The sequence below is a fragment of the Lepisma saccharinum genome, chromosome 5 (assembly GCF_977018435.1).
Source record: "Lepisma saccharinum chromosome 5, izLepSacc3.1, whole genome shotgun sequence".
NCBI lineage: Eukaryota > Metazoa > Arthropoda > Insecta > Zygentoma > Lepismatidae > Lepisma > Lepisma saccharinum.
Window position 1 is genome coordinate 27,375,745 of NC_139233.1, and position 20,912 is coordinate 27,396,656.

The 20,912-nt window shown below is 40.2% G+C and overlaps 1 protein-coding gene across 1 annotated transcript in view; it reads right to left on the reverse strand.

Moving 5' to 3' along the window:
• Window positions 1-1,075: 1,075 nt before the first annotated feature.
• The window catches only part of LOC145988266 (gustatory and odorant receptor 22-like), a 29,884-nt gene continuing 10,047 nt past the window's right edge, over window positions 1,076-20,912 (reverse strand). Inside the window, exons 3-4 of the mRNA XM_083123132.1 lie at window positions 7,340-7,429; window positions 1,076-1,315 (exon numbers count right to left, since the gene is read on the reverse strand). Coding sequence (XP_082979258.1) covers window positions 1,223-1,315; window positions 7,340-7,429 — 183 coding nt within the window. The 3' untranslated portion in view covers window positions 1,076-1,222. The remainder of the gene's footprint in view (window positions 1,316-7,339; window positions 7,430-20,912) is intronic.

The window sequence follows — 20,912 nt, forward strand, 5'->3', positions numbered from 1 at the left end:
TCCAGTTATTTATCCATTTTCTTCCAAGAATTATATTTACACTTAGTCCTTTGATATTATGTACAAATGTCCATACAAAGCCACTTTTAGGCTCTTGTATCTTCTTTCAGAAACAGTTACTCTCATTTGCAGACATCAAACTGAAGATGAATTCTGGAGAAGATTAAAATCTTTTGAGGGCTAATGCAATTCATGTCAGTTCTTGAATCTGTGACATCTTGAAAGCTTTGACTGTCTTCTAGATTTCATTATCAAGAATGTGTGGAGTCTTATCTACAAGTGGAACATTAGATGGTGTAAAAATAATTCTGTGAAGAATCTTAAAAATAGATAAATCACCAAAAATATATCGCATGAAAGACAAAATTATAATGGAAAAGAGCAATAAATGTAAAAATAAAAATAAAAGTAGATACCAATAATAAGAATAAAATGTATTAATGGAATGTTCCTTAGGTTATACTGTCAAACTAGAAGTCAAAATATTTCAAAGATGGTCACTGATCAGTGACATATTCTTCCATGTTACCTGGTTTACTGGCAGTAAACCAACATTTTTTACATATATATAGAAATTACCAAAAAATTTGAAGGTCAGACTAGTTTTTGTTTTACTTGCATGCCTACATTAGTGTTTTATTTTTATTATATAAAATTAATATGTAATAAATATACACAATAAATAAGACTTGTAAACCAGATTAAACGTTCAGAATACACCAACTGGTTGGCCTCTTTTCTAGATTTCATATGAAACTTGTTGAGATAAACCATTTATTGGAAGGTGACACAATAAAACAGCCAAGTTTGAGTAACATGCAATTGTAAAGCAACATGAGTAGCTTGTTGTATCGCTTCGGTATGAAGCTTCATTTCCATGTGACAAGAGTTGCCTGTTACTTCAATCTTAAACAATCTTAGACAAGAGGAGGCTGAATAGGTTCAAGATACACATAAGCTCCTTAAAAGGAGAAATGATTCAATTATAATGGAAAGATGTTCTACAACACAAGTATATTTAATTTTCTCTTTATGCCATTAGTGTTGTGTATTTAATTCATCTCTCCCAGTTTTTGCCATGAATATATCTGTATTTATGTTGAATTACCTTTCATATCTTCTCATTTGGAGTTAGTAATTACCTCAAATCTGGCTCAAGATAGACTGAACAATAAGATTGGAGATATTTAACCAGTTCAACCAAAAAGTTGATGGAAATTCTTCACGTTGAACATTGCTCACATGTGCTGTTGACAAATGTTTCTGGGCGAAACTGGAGAACTACTAGAAGATATGTGACGACATTGCCAGCAATCTGAAAATAAATTTAAAAAAGGTCTGAATAGTGAATACTTATCCATTTCATGAATGAATGAATGCAAAAGTTATTGCAACGTGCTATTTATTATCTCCAACAAGAAGTTGGAAGTTGTACCTTGGTGACTGACAACATGCTTGACCTCACTCAGCTCCTGAAGTGGAAAATGTTAACTGGGGGGATGTTTGATTGAGCCCTGGGATTGGCCGGTGGGATGCTTCCATGGTTTAACACCATGAAAATGAGACACCTGGGGATGCTTTTCGAAAATTTTGCTAGCTGTGGGGATATAAACATCTCCCCTCACTTTGAGCACTGACAACTGTGGGTTTGAGTCCCAGCCTGGGAATATTTGTCCTTTCCTAAATTTTATCTTCATTACAATTAATTAAGAGGTGCTAAAATGAGATGAAAAATGGCAATGTTTCAATTTGCCTATGTTTCTTTCATTCCCCTTAAGCTTTAATAAACTACAATTTCTTTCCTTAAAATGTCCTTGACTTATTCTGCTACATTGTGATTCTAGTTAGTTCACATGATCTGTGCTCTTGGTGCAAACCTTTTTAAGGAGATGAAAATTGTTTAAAATGAGTGTGAACCGATTGAATTAGATAAAGTTTCACGAAGTAGTCCTGCAGGCTAATTCCCCTTTGTGCAGGTGGATACACTTTTTTACAGAATAGATGATTGCAAAATGAGACATGAATCTGCTTCAGAAGATTATTTTCTGAAACTAAATACATTTACAATTTACAATTGTCTCTTTAGCGCAACAGTCCACTAATAGCCAGGCCTGTCAAGATGGATATGGTACACATCCACCTGGTTGGGATGTGTCATTCATAACCAGAGATTGAGATGGTTCAAGACTAGGGTGATCGTATTCATCCTCCTTCAAATCGCACCCTCCATTAAAATGAATAAATGTATCTTTGATCGTAGTATTCATATTACCATCTTCTGATTTTCCAGTCCATTTAATTCCAAATGAGCTCAGATTGAATTTTTTTCATTAAAAGCAGGATACTCATGTGTGCTGATCTAAAAAGGAATTTTCCATGCTCCCATATTATAGTACGGTGGGATCCACTAGTATTGCTCGGCACATTGTCCATGACTATTTTCATTAATTTTTCTCTTACACCCTATGTGTTTTTAAGCGATGGATTTTTATGTATGCTGGTGCAGAAGTTGTTAACAGCTTGTTTCGAATTTTCTTTTAATTCTTGAAGCTCTTATTGGGTCAAATAAAGTACACGAACATGGTGATGGACAATTTGCATGGTAATACTCATGGATCACACTGTACACACACACAAATATATATATATATATATAGAGGTTGTTCACTTTATATCCGACCATTTTCGATTTGGTGCTGCCACCTGGCATATCATGCTGGAACTATGGGTCTACTGGCGGGAGCAGTTTGTGTCTGACCTTGTAGGTGTGTGAGTGATGGTAGTGAATGTTATCAAATTGCGCCAAAAATCAACCCGTATTGGGAGGATTATGTAATGGCCCTTTTCCATGCTACGTTTTCATATGTACGCATTGTGTAACAGTGTCGGGAGAATGGGTTAACACTCGGGGTGACTACTGCGAAAGCTATTGTGGCCCATTACACACAACAGGCTCTCCTTGCAAAACATTCACCCACAAAAACCACCAGGAGAAGGGCTGCAAGCAAAATGTCACCCGTAGTGCTAAGAGGGATCCATCGATTGGCATGCCAAGAAAATCCCCCGACTCAACGTGATATGGCCCAAAGATTTCACCTCGCACCGTCAACTGTGAATAAAACAATTCGCAAGCGCCTCAGGTTGAAGTGTGTGCGGAAGGCTCGTGTACACCACCTTCTACTGAACATTCCGAACGTAAGACGAACTGCAGGAAACTGTATGAAAAATACCTGGCAGGTTCCAAATGGAAGAAAGTTGTCACAATGGATGAATCATATGTCCATCTCACTGCTGGTGGTCACATTCGGGCGATCACATACCGTGACATTGATGGGAAGGGTAAGCTTACCATATTTTTTTGGGTCCAACCCAGGACATATTGGCGATCAACTCGTTACTGCTGAATTTAATTTTTTTCTTTTACAAAAATAAATTGAAATTACTTAAAAGCCTTAATATTTTATTGGAACATTAAACTATAAATTGTACAAGAAAAATATTAACATTATTTTCTAAAATCAATCAATTAATTTTTAAATGTTTAATTGAATAATACATTTTCTGATGTTTAGGAAACCTCTCTGTTCTAGGATGCATTATCTGTTAGTTGACTCAGTTGCACTTTTCACTAGACATGATTTTTTTCAGAAATGGCTTGTTTGTTTTAAATTCTGGTAGTGAATATTCAATACTGGTAGCTATTTTCATGTTCAGATTCTCAAAACCCTGGACATTTTGCAATCCCGGAAATCACCCCGGACAGCACTAAAAAACCAGGACTGTCCGGGCTAATCCCAGACGTATGGCAAGCCTAGGCAAGGGCGCAGCAACTTTGTTCATCAGTGCAGGAAAAGTTTCCCTCATGGCTTTATGGTTGTGACGGGATTCGGATATGAGGGTAAGTTGATGATACACAAGGTGAACAAAAACGTGAAGGTGAATGCCAGATACTTCCAAGACTCCAGAGACACATCCCACAATTGTATGGAATGGATGCGAACCAGGTGATGATCCATATGGACAAGGCTTCGAGTCATACCGCTAGAACATCACTCCGTTTTTATCAGGAAATGGCAGAGGAATTAGGAATTCATATCATTCCGTTTGAAGACATTCCTGTGAAAAGTCCAGATGCCAGTCCAATGGATTTTTGCACATTTGGACTGTTGAAACAACGTCTTCAACATCACCACCCACGCACCTTGGATGGTCTATGGAAAGCTTGCAGGGAGGAGTGGGACAGAATTCCCATGCCTGTCCTGCACCGGAGCTTGCTGCAATGGAAACTGCGATGCCGGGCGATACTCAACAATGCTGGGGGTCCAATAGAACATGATCGGTGGTGGCGGCGCAGTATCTTTTAAGGTGAGTATCCATCAAAAATGGTCGGATATAAAGCGAACAACCTTCTGTAAATATGTGGAGATTGAATTTTGTACTCCCCCAAATGAAAAACGTTCCTGTGCCACAGGCGCGGTTGGCCCTATAGCGCACAGGATCAGTGAACCCCCAGTAATATACGATAATCACCTCGAGAATGAACAATAAACAATGTCTTTACATTTTCACATTATTTCGCTAAAAATTCTACACAATAAGTCATGTATTTGTGCCCGTAATACGGTGAACTCTTTTGCTGAGAAGAAGAAACCGCGATTCGGCCGCCCTGATACAGACCCTCAGTTGAACCCCCACAGGACAGCTCTTGCCATTGTGAAAGCTTCGTGCGGGAGCAGAAGCTCGAGGAGGGTATAGGACAAAATACATGGGAGGTGAGATTTGCAGAACCTATGTTCAACCCAACGGTCATGCGCAGTTCGTTCTCTCGCAGAAGGCGCGGGACAAGGCTCCGATCTTCCTCCCTTCCAGTGTTGCTGTGTGCTGTTCAAGTTTGAAGCGCACACATTACATATTCAATATTCTCTTTGTATCATTTTTGTACTGAACTTCTTGGAATAAATGCAAAATTGTGGCAGAGATGGATGAGTGGAAACAAATAAAAGCTGGAATTAGATGCGATGAATTAAAATAAAGGAGATACATTACCAAAATAGCTCGTGCATGCATTCAGAGGTTTTTCCTTAAAGGTGGAAACACTTCGGGTTCGCGAGAGAGAAAGAATGGCGCGAAGACGTGACTCGCTGTCGCTCGGTGTCAATCGTCTCAAGTTTGTTAGTTTTTGAAGTGCTTGGATACTTGTTGGAAAGTATTAAGTGATGCTGCGAGTGAAGCGAGGGATGGACTTTACCTAGGTTATGTCACATGATGCAGTGTAGGCGTTGCTGTCCGCGCAGGTAAGAAATGACCGATAGAAATGCACGTAATTAACGTAAACGAACTTCCTTGTCCACTGAAAAAAAGCGTGCGCTGGTCGACCAGCCCCAAATTCGAACAAAGCTATCTTGTATCAATGAAAGGGTCTCAGGTTCGATTTCTAGTATGCGCATGCCATTAGTTGCCATTTCCCTTTAACAAATGTAGGACCAGTTCTGATTAGTCAGCATGGACGTCCGGAAGGGGAAAAGGGGGCCGCTCACCATGGAAATTGAATGTAAACCAAAAATTATATATTACACGCATATAATTTAATTTCAGTCACAGTAATTTTTGGTAATTATTATAAAAGCGTTGCAGTAACTTCAGACTGAAGGAGTGTTTTTTGCTCCTCCTGAGGAAAAAATATATTACTTGCCCCTACTTGAGGACGTCCATTCCAACAAAACTCAACTTTTTTCATAAAGGCACAATTTATTGTAGTTTCAGCCCTAAATTTATTCGCACACCCCTAATACAAAACCTTATACTCCCATATAAAAAAAATTCTGGACAAATCTTTTAAGCCCGCCCCCAATCCTTTTGTTAGGCGAAGGAAGTTTATTTTGCGGAAACTGAATATATGTCACATGACTTCAGTGAACCCCCGGGTAAATAATGCACGAGCCGCGCCTGCTGTGCCACTACTAGGAATATCCACTTCAAGCACTGATTGAGGTTCAATGCATAGCTACACATACAAGGGGGTATCAAAAAGTTTGTGCAATCTCCTAGAAGGAAACAAACTAGAAACCCCTCGGATATATAAATATATTGTACAATGGTCCTTCTAGGTTAAGCACACAAATTTTGGTCTGTTTTGGATGTTTATTGCTATCTTTTTTTAACAGGTGAATATAGGAAGGTGTCATGATTGACAAAATTGAGGCATGGAGCATCATCAAATTCCTGCATCTCCAGGGGAAAGCAGCGAAGCAAATTCACGATGAGATGAAAGCACTGTACGGGGAGGAAAGCCCATCCTATGAGATGGTTTTCAAGTGAAAACTGCAGTTCCAAACCGGTCACATGGTAATTTCCAATGCCCCTAGGACAGGGAGATCGTCTTCACAAATGATGCCACATTGATACAGAAAGTGGAGAAGATGATAATGGAAGACAGGAGGATCACCATTGAAAGTGTGATGTCTGTAATCGGTGTTAGTTATGGGTCCATCCATCACCAGCTGCATCTTCATAAAGTGTCGGCACGGTGGGTGCCACGATTGCTCTCCCCTTTCCAGAAGAGGACTAGAGAGGAAGCAGCACTAGAGATGTTAGGCCACTTTGAGCTGGATGAAGAGGATTTTTTTAGCAGACTGGTTACAATGGACAAAAGCTGGATCTACCTTTATGAACCAGAAACAAAGGAGATGAGTAAGCAGTGGAAACACAGCTCCTCACCGCCCCTCAAAAAGGCAAGAGTGCAAAAGTCAACCGCTAAGGTGATGCTGTCCGTTTTCTGGGACTGTGAGGGAGTCATCCTGACGGACTACCTATCACAGGCTCACTCAGTCTCAAGTGACTATTATTGTGATCTCCTAGCTCGGTTACATTAAAAATTGAAGGTGAAAAAGCGAGGAAAGCTCACAAAAGGAGTGCTGCTATTGGCAGACAACGCACCAGCCCATTCTGCCCATGCATCCATTTCGAAAACAGTTCAATTAGGATACAAAATTTTGCCCCACCCTCCATATTCCCAAGACCTGGCACCGAGTGACTTCTTCCTCTTTCCGGAAATGAAGCGTCCACTCAAAGGACGCCACTTTGCCACGAAGGATGATGTCATTTCTGAGGTGGAACAGTGGATTCACGCCCAAAATGCAGTGTTCTATAAAAACGGCTTACGCAAGGTGAAAGACCGCTGGCAGAAATGTGTCACCAAGCATGGCGACTATGTGGAGAAGGACTAATATCACCATGGTTTTGTATTTGTCCTAAATTGTTTCGTTCCAGGTGATTGCACGAACTTTTTGATACCCCCCTGTATGTCAAAATGTATAGCTCTAAATTTGTTTGCACTCACCGGAGCCAGTAGTCCTGCACCAATATTGAACACAGATGCTGCATTGTAACGAGCTGGTGATTTGTATACTTTGGTGAGAAAAAGCTGAATCTAGAATTGGAAAAAAGTACATAATTGTTACATTCTAAAAACAAAAATATCAGGAAATGTTATCAACCTTCTTCACTACTTGTCATTCCATCTCTTTTAGGTCAAATATATTTCCGAATATTTTATTTTCAAAACATCTTAATTTATGCCTAATACGTATATCCTGCAAATTTTTATCTATCCTAAATACTGGGTTTACATAAAAGTTAAATATTATGCAGAACATGAAAATTGTTAGTATATATGTCCCAAAGTGCAATAACAATTAGTGAAAATGAAAATTCAGTACAGCAATAAGAGGTAATTGGTGATAACTCCATCCTTAATTCTCAGTATATTAAAGTGATTTCCCTAACATTAAGCACCCCTCCCCCAAATCTGTTTCTGCTCCAGGTATAAGGTAGCCTATATCACGCACGTATAAAAGGAGGGCTTAGGGGACTCGAGCCCCCCTGAAAGTTTTCTGTTTACACTAGATAAAATTATGTTTTTGGTTTCTTCTGGTGTGAAATAAAATAATGTGACTATAATTTAAGGAGAGAAATAATTATCGAGTCAAGACGGAGAATGTTCTGTAACACTGTTATTGATAATAGCACGTATCCAAGGTGGTGATCAGGGGTTTCCCCCCCCCCCCCACAAGGAAATATTTCACTTTACACTAGATAAAATTAGCTTGAATAATGTGATGATAATTTAAGGAGAGATCAGGCGATTATATTCTAGCCTACCTAGGCTATCGCCGAAGCCCAGATTAAATACAGAAAATAATCGACTATCAAATGTGACTGATGCTTCACTCTCAAACAAGGACCGCGGGAAAAATGATAGTATAAAACCCGCTACTCCTGTGCACCGTACTCCCGCGAGGAGAGGAGGGGGAGAGTGGATCATGCTTCCTTGTGGCCTAAACTGAACGGAAGAAAAGGGTATTTTTCGTCCAAGGTTCGTTTTCCTTGTGCTCGCTCTATACATGGTGATGGACTCCTTTCCTTTAAAACTACCACCAGACTTCAGCGGTTAAATTCTTCCCCGACCAGCGTTTGGAGGCTGTCGGTGACGTATTTGTAGTGGCTTCTTAGACAGGGAACTCTTCGTTTTACAACGGCGGTGAAACCTTACAGCGATGCCAATGCGCTAACCAGCATGGGATTTTCCCAGGTAAGGGAAATTTTGAAACTAAACTACTATTACAGGAACGGGAAAAGAGTGGCTGGCATGTGATAGGGAATTTGTCCTCTAGGCCAAAACAACACTGACCCATCGAACACATGCAGAACTCTCAGGCCGCTGACCTTCAACCAAACACGATTTACGATGTTTTCAACCCTTCTGCTGCTTTGGACTGGCTGGGGTAGACTGGCTGGCCGGAGATGACAAGGGCATTTTGTGAGTGGAAATCGCGTTGAACGAAGTTTAAGAAAATTAGTTTTCTTACTGCGTGGATTTTCTTAAGTGTATTGAGCAAGTGAATTACGTATATATGTTTTGAATGATCTGTGCTGCGTCGTGTAGTGGACTAAAATGAATGACATAATTAACGAACTAATGCCGAAACAATTTACTCTGCTTTTGCATGAGGATAAACTTCAAATCGTGAAGATATGCAGGCCTCTGGCATCGCAAATGAGAGAAGAATGGTTTTGATTTGTTATTTTGCGTTGCTCTTCTGTCACTTTAGCTAATCGCGACGATGAGATGAGCGACGATACGATGAAATTCATGAAGGATCATTCACAAAGAATACCCATGTCCATGCCTGGATTTGAGCCCGGGACCCCTGGCGTCATAGTGCGCTGTGCTAATAACCATTTTGCCACAGAGGTTGCCAAGAGAAGAATGGAGTTCCTGTCCAAATTAAATATTCAAGGTAAGAAGTTTATTATACGCGTATATTTTATTGTCGCACGTAGGTCTACATAAATATTTCACAATATGGGCCTCTATATTTTATAAATAACCATGAAATATTTGAAATGTTTTTCTTATTGTTTTTATATTAATGGAACAGATATTTTTATAATTATTAGTAAATTGTAATGTATGTATTTTAATCGCAATGTCACATCACCTTAAAATCCAATAAATTGAACGAAAAGAGCCTCCCATTTGAACATTATGATAAAAAGAGATAGCCCAGGTTTTAAACCCAGCATACGCCACTGAAGAAGATAAATAATTAACGAGGCAAGAATGTTCTATAACCTTGCTATTGTAAATGGCACATATCCAAGGTGTGGATCAGGGGGCTCGAACCCCTCTTCAGAAATTTTTCCGAACGTCAGAAATGCGTTGTTTTTTTTAATATATTTTTCACGAATTTTTCACATTTACATTACTTTGATTGTAGACGTGGACCATAGGCGCCGACTCCATGGGGCTTAGGGGGGCTCGAGCCCCCCCCAATGTTAATGATGTGGGGGCAGAGCCCCCCGAATAATTTTGCTTAAGAGTATTATTTTTTTTCTTGTAAAGTTTACTCTGAATTGTGCCACATGAACTTAACTTTAAACACACATTAGAAATGTTCTAGACCATCAACTTTGGGGGGGGGGGGGGCTATGACCGGAGACAACAAAACACATGACTTATTACTATATACTAAGTATATAATTATTATTTACTATTATACGTATATTAATCAGAGACATAATGAATTTAGCCAACGACTTGTTAAAGACTGTTTTGGGAATCCCCTAAAAGAATGCAAATATTTATGAATATTATTGATGTGAATAAGAAGGCTGGCCACACTGGACTGCGACCACTTTGCCCTCGTCGGTAGACGTTGAGAGCCTCCAGTATGCAACAGATCTTAAAGAACTATGAAAACCTTCTAAATTTTCTTGAGAAATTTTCTGAAGAAGATTCTGCTGACACAGCATCAAAATGTGCTGGATACCTGGAGACAATGCTTCACTTCAAGACATTTTTCTTTCTCTCCCTCTACTGCCATATGATGGGTCAAATAGAAGAGGTAAACTGTAAGATTCAGTCTCCACGCGTTGGTGCTACAGAAGTGGAATGAAAACTAAAATACTTGACTGACATCTTTCAAGAAAAGCGAATGTGTTTTGAGCAGTTCTGGCTGAAATGCACAGAGGGCAAACCGAGCCTCGTTGATGAGCCAGAATTGCGCCGGCAACGTCACGTCCCTAAGAGACTTAAAAATCCTGATGCTGCCAAACATCACAAGTTTTACACTCCAAAATAGCATTATAAATCAATATACACTGGCGTGTGTGACACAGGAAAATCATGTGTTAAACAAGGACAATAATCTACAGGACTACAAAAAATAACAGCCGTAGAGAAAGAATGCATCTCAACTGTGAACAGTTGCACAACAAACTTTCAGCAAACGGGAGAATTCTTTCGCCAAGATTTGGATGTCGATAGACTCTCCTTACACATGTCCATGCTTGGTGATATCGCCAAACGGAAGAAAGTGGTTCTAACTGCCATGCGTGACATAAGGAAGTTTCTTTTGGAAGACAGCACCCTCCAGGAGCTTCTGCCTGAAGTTGTAAAATTCATAATGGTCCTCCGCACTGTGCCCATGACGACAGCCACAGCCGAAAGGTCATTCAGTGCTATTCGCCGACTAAAGACATATTTGAGATCTTCAATGAGGCAGAAGAGACTAAGCAGCTTGGCGGTACTCCACGTACATCAAACTATGCTTGAAAATATGGACCTGAGACCAATCGTTTATGAGTTCATAAAAAAATAACCCACTGCGTAGAGCAACTTTTGCTTTATTTTTAAATCATGTTCATATGTTTCTGTTGTGTATGTCACTTTATATCTTAGTGTACATGCTATTTTTTTATTATTGCAAAATTAAATTTAAAAAAAGAAAATATTGCAGCAAGAACAAAAAAGTAAAATTATTTTCCTGCGATTTGTGTTAGCATTTATGTAAATAATTAAATAGAACTGTTAAATATTGTAAATATTCGTTATTTTATGGAGACGTCAACACTAAGGTTATTTGCAACCCATCACATGTCTGTTGCGAACATTAAAACACACCCATGCCATCGCCTGGACTCGAACCCGATACCTCTGGACCAAAGCGAGTTGAGTCGACCACCCAACACGCTCGGCTACCGAGGCCGGCATAAAACTGTTAGGTTGGTCTCTTAATGTAAATACATACTTCTCAATAAAAATGTTAATTGTTATCTAAAAAACAAATGAACAGACACAAAAGACATAAACAGACTTAGAAACATTTTCTAAACGTTTTTCATGTCACATTTCATTTGCATGATTAATATAATAGCTGCTTAAAAACTGCTATACGAAGACGTAATTTTCATTTTTTTAAAAAAAGGGAGGGAGTGAGTCATTCATTAATTTATTTCAGTGATCAGAGCCCCCCCAATAATTTTGACAAGTCGGCGCCACTGACGTGGACAGTTCAGTTAATTAATATTTACACTGCAATCTTTCCGTTAGCCCTTTTCTTTGAGTCTGAGAGAGACAAAATTCCCTGCTTGTGGTTAAAATGATTGATAGTAAGCAAGACTGCTGCTTTCCGAACACTTACTTCGGCTGTACTGCCAGACCCAAAACTGGACTTCAACTCAAACGAGTGTGCCACTTTCTGTGAACAGAAGTGTACCAGGAAGTCGTACATGTAAATTTCAGTGCATTCAATGAAGACGCAATTACTGAGCTACAGTTGTGTATGAAAGGGAACACAATCTACCAGTGACACGTTGCCAAATGTACCACGAAGTCTACGTCGCTGTTCATGTCAACGGTGACGAGGCGAGAACGACGAGTTTTTGGAAAGGGTTCGCCGTTCCTGCTGAGTCAAAACGACCTCGTCGCTGAGAGAAGGGGATCGATCAGTGGGGGAAAGTTGTAACGTCTGGAAATTTCAACTCCTGCTTACTTAGACGTGATGACGACGCTGAACACTTCTGTTACAATTCAGGCATGTGCTGAAAAGTGCGGTGAACAGTGCTATTTTGACGGGCGTCATTAAACTTGATAAGAAAGTAACATTGGGCTTGTGGGATTGTCAAATGATAGGTACGGGTCACCGTTGCATAACAAAAGTGTACTCGTCTTTTGCATGTGCCACTGAACGTACAATTCAGCATTAACAAGCATAATTAATTAGTGTCCTTTAGTATAAATCGTACGTAACTTGTGTGAACTACAAAAGTGACGTATGCTTGCGTCACTATTAATGAAATGGCTGTGTACGATACTAAAGTTTCCGAACGTCTAATTAAACCGTGTACGAAGATGAACGCGTAATTAATTACGACTAATTAGAACGTTAACACTTCGTGCATAAAATAGGAACTTGTCACGAGAAAGGGTGCGCGTTGTAGCAGTTTTCTCAACCAGCGATTGATTTTTTTATTAACGAGACATGTCTGATTAAACTACCCCCACCTCTTCCCTTTGCTAAATGAGATCATTCTACGTCGCTTATATATAGAGTTATTGTGTGGGTAAACTTGACATTGTGTAATAATTGCAGTGCATGCACGAACAAGATTTCAAATAAGTTCATGTAAAAGTATGCAAATAATTGGGTGCATGATTTTGATTACTTAATTGTTATTATTGAATGGACAATTTTTCGCTGACCGAACTATACGTAGTGCAATTTGGATTAAATTAATAATGAATGTTTTGAATGTTAAGAATAATGATGTGACAAAAGACACATTAAACATGTTGAAATGATTTAATCATATTTCTCACAATTTGTAAGAGATCGACGTAGACATTGTTAAAAGTTTGGTGGCGTACATTCGTACGCAAGTTATTGTTGAATAAATTGAAGTTAATACAAATATTGACTTGAGTTATAATTATCCCACAAAACTCCGGAAGCCACGTAATAGTAATTATAGATTACGCAACGTAAGGTCATTGGTGCTGGCAGTGTAGATGATTGTTTATTTTTTTGTGCATTGCAGGTGTTGTCGATTAGTACTTGAGTTGGGTCGTCTTGGTAATGTTGGGGGGGAATTGAGTGGCAAGACCCTATTGCGAATTGCGTTATTCCAGCAATCTGACCCCAAAACATTTCATTATAGCGGAGGTTCTGACGAACCCTGAAGCGATGCTACAAAAGCGTCAATAGCTTCAAACCACAAAACTTGTAAGTTCCACTAATTTAGTGTCTATCCTCCCTCGTATCTTAAATCGTCTACTTTACCATATTGATAGAGTACTTATTTCGGGAGAAATGAGATAAGGTCATTTTACCGTTTACTGAACCAACCAAATAAGAGTAGGAGTAGAAGGGTAGGTGGCCGAGGGATGCGCCAGCACTTACCTCTGCTTCCTGACGGCGGCACTGGATGCTACCAATGATCCACCAACTAATTACAACTGAAATAAGGCCTGGTGACAGGGCACCCTTCGCTTAAATAGTAGCCAGTTCCGCTGTACTTTGCAACCTCCGTTTCCTGTGGAATTCTCCTCTGCAGGATTTTCTGTATTTAATAAAGCTCTAGGAACCAGCAGGCTCCTTTTCAAGAGGGAGGGTTCTGGCTCGAAAATGTTACAGTCTTTGTCAGAAGTGTTAATAATGTTTACAGGAACAAACATTTTAGAACGGGGTGGGATTTGAACTTTCTTTACTAATAAAACTTGGGTGATATTATCAGCAGCAATTTTCTGAATAACGTGTTCGGGTAGCGTATTCACCTCAATTCTGTCTTTGGGAATTTGGAACTTAGGTGGTTTCCCAAACCGAGTGAGTTGCATGGTGTTGTTACAGGAATTTATGCTTACGTCATGTGTCATCCAGAAATCGTTGCCTAACAATGGCAGCATGGATGGCATGTGGACGACTCTAAATGGATGAAGAAACCATTTTTCCTAGACGAAATCTAATAATTGCGATTTCCTTCATCGCTATTTGATTTCCCGTGACACCCTGGATAACACAATTTATTTGCAATTTTTTGGTTTTTTCAGGTACTAGGTAATCTGGGAAAATTGATGTCATGGCACTTAGGTCGACGCAACAGTTGGTAGTTTTCCCCTTACAGTTACCAAGTGCAGCGTGGACCAGGTATGAATTATTTTGCTTAATTAGTGGGACATTAATTCGTACCCCTCTTTCCATACGTGGTGTCCCTCTACGTACGGAAGTTAACCGTTTAAAGAATCACTTTGGACAGCTTGTTCAGAAAGTTGATTGACGTGACCACAGCTAGTGCATTTATTATGGGACTGGTGTGTTTGGGATATCTGCGTGTTTCTATCCCATCGCTGGTAATTAGGCCGTTGAAAGTTACGTCCTCCCCTGCCTCTAAAGCCTCTACCTGCACCCCTGTTATCTCTAGTGAAATATTGATTTTGCAATTAGCCGTAACACGAGGATCCAAGATGAAACCTTTTCTCCTCTTCTGGAAGATGAAATTGTGTCTGTTTTGAGAACACGTGAATTTGACCTTGCCAAGGAACAACAAGCAGACCCTTTTCTCAAAAATATTTACCTACTTTAATTGGAAGTAAAGAAGCCGACCCTAAATATGACAGAACCAGCCAGCAATTCTGTCTCCTAGATGACATTATTTACAGAAGGACACGAAGTTAAGACAAACAGGAAAGGCTACTCACGTGCATCCCAAATTCATTACAAACTATATGATTCAAACAAGTGCACCCTTCTCCACACGCTCTCAACCATTTTGGATACTATAAAACATATGCCTATGCGAAGGACCGTTATTATTTTCCTTCTCAGGAATCCTTCATATACAAGAAATGGAAAGAATGTGAACAGTATGACTATACTTCGAACTACAAACAAGGACTTCTCTGACACCTTTCCAAATTATCGCCTTGGATCAATGTGATCCATACGTCACATCAGGATCAGAGGGACATCGCTACGTGATCACGTGCACTGACGCAGCCACGCGTTACGTGTTAGCCGCACAGACACATTCTCTCACTGCTGAAGTTTTAGCGGATTTTCTGTACACGAAAATCATATTACCATTTGGCTTTCCAGAAAAAAACATTGTCGACCAACTTCCAGGTCAAACTTCAGATTTGTTCAAAGAATTGGCCAACAAATTCCAAATTTAACTAAGCTTTGTCAGCCCACGATTTAATCAAAGCCTTGGCTTAGTTGAAAAAACGCAACAAACGCTGGAAGGAATGATCAAATTCTACGTCAATGCCAAACACAATAATTGGTCCGATTTCTTACGTACCAAACAGCGGTCTCAGCTATCAACAACACGCCGCATTCATCTGCACGGTACTCACCTACTTATTTACTGATGGGTTATCATCCCCGCACCTTACCGGATGCGATTTTTCAAACCCCGCCGCAGCATGTGAGCAATTATGAACGGCTGGAACATGTGAAGCTTTTGAGCCGATTGGCAAAATAAAATCTCCTCAAATGCAACAGAACGGACAAGGCAGGCAAGTATCCAAGAATTCCTTTCGGGGGTGCTGAACACTCTTTATAAGGGGTATAGATAGAACCTCACAATTGTATGTTTAAGGCCAGTGGTGGCAATTGGGTTCCGAAATTAGGGGGGGGAGGGTTGCAAGGAAAGTTTACTTTCTCTTGGTAAACAAGGCTTAACATTATGAGGCCATAGTGTGGAAGCAAAAAAATAGGGAGCAACTATCCCCTAAATCGTCATTTTAATCAGAACGTGAAATCGGAACATGTTTTACCACTCGACTCCCCCGTTTCCATGCATTAACATTGTGTGATGGAACCATCTGAGTATGTGTGTTTGTCCATTTCTTCTAATCAGGCATCAAAACCTCTATGGTTTCTTTGAGTGTTTTTATGAAGCTGTTACACATGCGCGGGATGGGCAATCCACTCGAGAACGCAAGATTCAAACTGTGGGTTGCAAACTGGACGCAGACAGTTCTCGAATATTTCTCTCTGATTCGAGCCTGAACACCACTACTGTGGCAATCGCAAGTGTTCAAAATTGTCTGTCACAGCTTCCACAGTCTTGACATATATCGGCAGGAAAAAAAGGAAGTCTTCTCGAATACAGCTGAATCGCGAAACAATTAATGCACAGTGAAAACCCTTCCGTTCCCAACACATGTAATGTTTCTTCTCCCAATATGATCAAATGCTTACTCATTTATCTCCAGTAACGTGCCCAAGGGAGGGTTGGTGTGTTCATAACCTCATTTGAGCCAGTATATCTTCAAAAAAGAACGTCAAAGACAGGAAAAGATGGCAAAATGAGAACTGACCACCAAAAATTGACCACACCTCTCCCTTCCGAAAATCCTGGGCACGCCACTCCTTTATCTCGGACACATTTTTTTTTTAATCAACTCGCCAGAAGTTTTTATCATTTCGTATTGGAGACTGAAGTAAGATGAGTTCTTCATGCAGGTTTGGATATTATCCCTTAGGGTGCTATCGCCTGCATTCGCACCTAACCTTAACGAAGCCCTAATTTTCCATTCTTGTGACTTGGATCTTCACGACTTAGGGAGATTTCAGACCGAAGGGACACGTGATATATGTCGTTTGGAATGAGGCAATCAACAGTAACATTTCACACCGTAGCGACACAATAGGCCTCACAAACCTACTTTTGACGTGTAAAATCCTCAGGCGACACGGAGTGCCACTGTCATCGTCTCCTCGAAGTGGTAGCTCTTGTTGACCACAGAAGAAAAATTTATCCTCAACCGGTGGGGATGCCCCTCAGTTTCCTTCTTTCTGCTTTATTTTCTATGCTTGTTCGTTATACAGGCAACATCTTACGATTTGACATACACAGGACATGTATTATGTAGACATGTTAACGAAAAATCAGTTGAAGTCAAGGGTGGTTCGGTGGCTCAGTTGGTAGAGCCTTGATTTGGGTACTGGTAGAGTCTACAATTTCCGCTAAAATGTCTACATATGTAACATCTTCTTGCTATCTGTTCTCGAAATTCATAAAATTTTCGGCTGTCCCTTTATGCTACTTAAGTGTTTGAGTGTGTGTGTCGAACCCAGTAGGCTTAAACAAAAGTTTTTTTTATGACATGAAATTCTCGGGCTGCATACACGAAATTTGGCCCTGGCACAACTAAATCATCACTCAAAATTTTGATTTTCAGTTGATCTGTGCAGCTTATCTCTTTTTTTAATAAATCGCTCCAATACTCGGTACTGCTGAATTATTCACTTCAGCCTTCGATCCGAACTAGCACTACACTGAGGCTCCGGAAGTTCCGCTGTCGTCAATGTCTTCAACTTTGGACCAGAACTGGATCTGGTAGTAGACTTCGTTACTTTACGGTATCTGATCCTTTTCATTTTCGAATCACTAGACCTTATAAAGCAACCAGTGGACACTGACTGATCACTAATAAACTGTATGAACGATCACACTTGCCTCTGAAGTCTTATTAACCGATTCTGTTGTACATATCAACAGCGAAATTGAAGTCGCGTGTTTATATCCTCATTATATTCTAGACCGTTCCGCATATATAAAAACTATTTGTTAATATTGCCAGTAGTTCGACTCCTTCTCTTATTCGAACGTTCCCTCTCGCGCTTTCCAGAGATTAAAAATTACAACGAATCGCCCTACGTGTGGCGCTACCTTTGTTGTGCAGCTTCCAAATGCTGACAAGTCTCTACATAGTGCTCAAATTCGCTGCGACAACGCCGAAAGCGCAAGAAAGGTTTATGTGCAATATTATCAACAACAGGGTTATAAAACATACTCCGTCTTGCCTCGATAATTATTTCTGTCCTTAAGTTATTGTCACATTATTCAAGAAGCCAAAAACCTAATTTTATCTACTGTAAACTGAAAAATTTCCTGGAGTTGGTAGATCGAGCCCCTTGTACCCCACCTTGGATACATGGTATTATCAATAACAGGGTTATTGTAACTTTCGCTAATCATGACAATGAAGATGTATGGTTTATTTCGTGATTCTCTTTATCTGTAGTCGCTTTCTTCCACTTTTGGCTAATTGTGAGATGAGAATGAGGAAGAGTGATGAATGATCATGAGCAGTGTGGGGAATGGAAGAGCAGGAGGATCCCAGTCTCCCAACTAGGCATCATTACTAGTTTTTTGTTTTGAGTCCCCTCTACCGCCCCCCCCCTTCCAATTAATATTCCGTTTAAGAGCTAAGAAGATAAAATTGAAAAATATCACATTTTTTATGTTATTCCCATTTTGCACAACACGTTATAGTTAATTTCAATACATATGATAAATTCCAATTAATTTTTAAATAGTAATCAGTGACAAAAATATTTTTTGATATGACCTCATGAGAACACGCACACGTGTAAGACCTCATTTCATTAATCTTCCACGTGGGCAGCAGGAATATTTAATAAGAAGAATGCCCATAGCACAGCAGTGGCGGAGGAAAGTTTTTCATTTGGGTAGTTACAAAATTCAACCTCCCATATGTGCCTGCTAGGTAGTGTGTGTGTGTATATATATATATACAGGGTTAGTCAAAAGTATCGGGACAGGCCAGTAATAACGAGACGCGTCGATGGAGGAAAATTACATGTTGCAAGTGGGTATTGGTGCGGAAACTGCATTGAATGGGGGTGTTGCCATCATGGCAGCCATCTTGGATCCCGCCATATTGGATATCACGCAATATTTTCAAATGGAAGGGGGTATGTATGACACATCAATTTAGGCTAGAATCGTCCCACAAACGACAATCCGAATTCATTTTGGACCTATCGCCTTTCGTGGAAGAGATAGGGTGTGCTATGTTTGATTGCAAGAAATGAGATTTGTCTGAAAGAATTGTTTACTGTATTCCTGTGGGTAACTGTACACTTCAAATTACAGAGTCCTGTGGGTAACTGTACACTGCAAATTACAGAGAGCATGAACAAGAATACATGACATTGACTTACATATTGCCTCAAAGCAAGTGCTCACGCTGCTTCCCGTCGACTGTCTGACAATATGCCAACTGATCGTAAAAACTGCAAAGTGCACGTTGTAGCATATCCCGAGAAAGTCCTCTTGTTTCGTCCAGAATGCGATTCCGTATATCATTCAGGGTGTGTGGTTTGGTGCGATACACTTTGTCCTTCATGTGCCCCCATAGAAAGTAATCCAGGGGTGATAGATCTGGAGACCTTACAGGCCATTCGATCATACCTCGTCTTCCTATCCATTGTTGTGGAAAGGTTTCATGTAAGGATTGTCGAACATCCCGTCCATAGTGTGGCGACGCACCGTCGTTTTCGGACCAAACACTGTTCAAGTTCTGTGTTTACACTTGGATTGCAGGGACAATCTGTTCACGACGCATTGTCAAATACTTCTCACCTGACAGATTGCCGTCAATGAAGAAAAGGCCAAGAATGATGCCTCCCATCATTCCTACTGAAACATTCAGTTTCTGTGGATACTGGGTATGATGTTGCATCATTCAATGCGGGTTTTCATCGCTCCAATAGTGTCAGTCATGGCGGTTCACCTGCTCGTCTAACATAAATGTTGCTTCATCAGAGAATACAATGTCAATATTGTTATCGATATTTCGCATCTTTACTTCTCAAAATTGAATACGGCGATCAGAGCCATCTTTCGTCAGTTCGTGCACTAAACTCACTTTGTAGGGTTTAAACTTACTGCGCACTAAAGTTCGTTGCACTGAACTCTGGGAAATGTCCAGCGTGTTGGCAACGCTGGTTGTCGATGTATGCAGATTTTCCACAAATGATTGTAACACATCTAAAGAAACTGCTTTGTTGCTACACGATTTCGGCCTTCCTGATCGCACACGGTCTTTAACGCTTCCACTTGCTGCAAAACGTCGAATGGTTATTTCGACGGTTGGCTTCAAAATTTGGTTACGTTCAGGGAATGTAGCATTAAATAACTATCGCACCTCTGTATACGATCGTTTGCGATCTCCATAGCCACGCACCATTAACAACGTAATACGTTCTCGTTCACTGAGCTCCATTTTGACCACTGACGCGGACAAAAATCTCCTTCCTTTTGCACAACACTCACCAACATGAGCAACATGCAGAACGTTCGCAAGAACGATAACAAATGCAACTGACTTTCGAGGAAGTTGACTACAATCTACAAGCGATGTGTACAGGTAGAGTCCATATCCAGACGAACACTGTTATTGCTGTCAGTGGAAGGGAAAGAAAAACAAATACCTACCCGATGCTCTTAATTCGTCGAATCAGATTGTTACTTACAAAAGAGTATGATTGTTTAGACTGACATTCTTTAATTCTGTAATTTGCGATGTTATGTTGTTTTCAACAAACTATCAAAACAACCCGGGGAAAGAACTAGAGGCAGGAAGGAAGAAACGAAGAGAAGTAGAAGTCACGGCCTCGAAGTAAGGTACCATCCCAGCATTTAACTTGGGGAACTGAGGGTAACCGATATTCCGATCTATCACCCCTGGATTACTTTCTATGGTGGCACATGAAGGACAAAGTGTATCGCACCAAACCAAACTCCCTGAATGATCT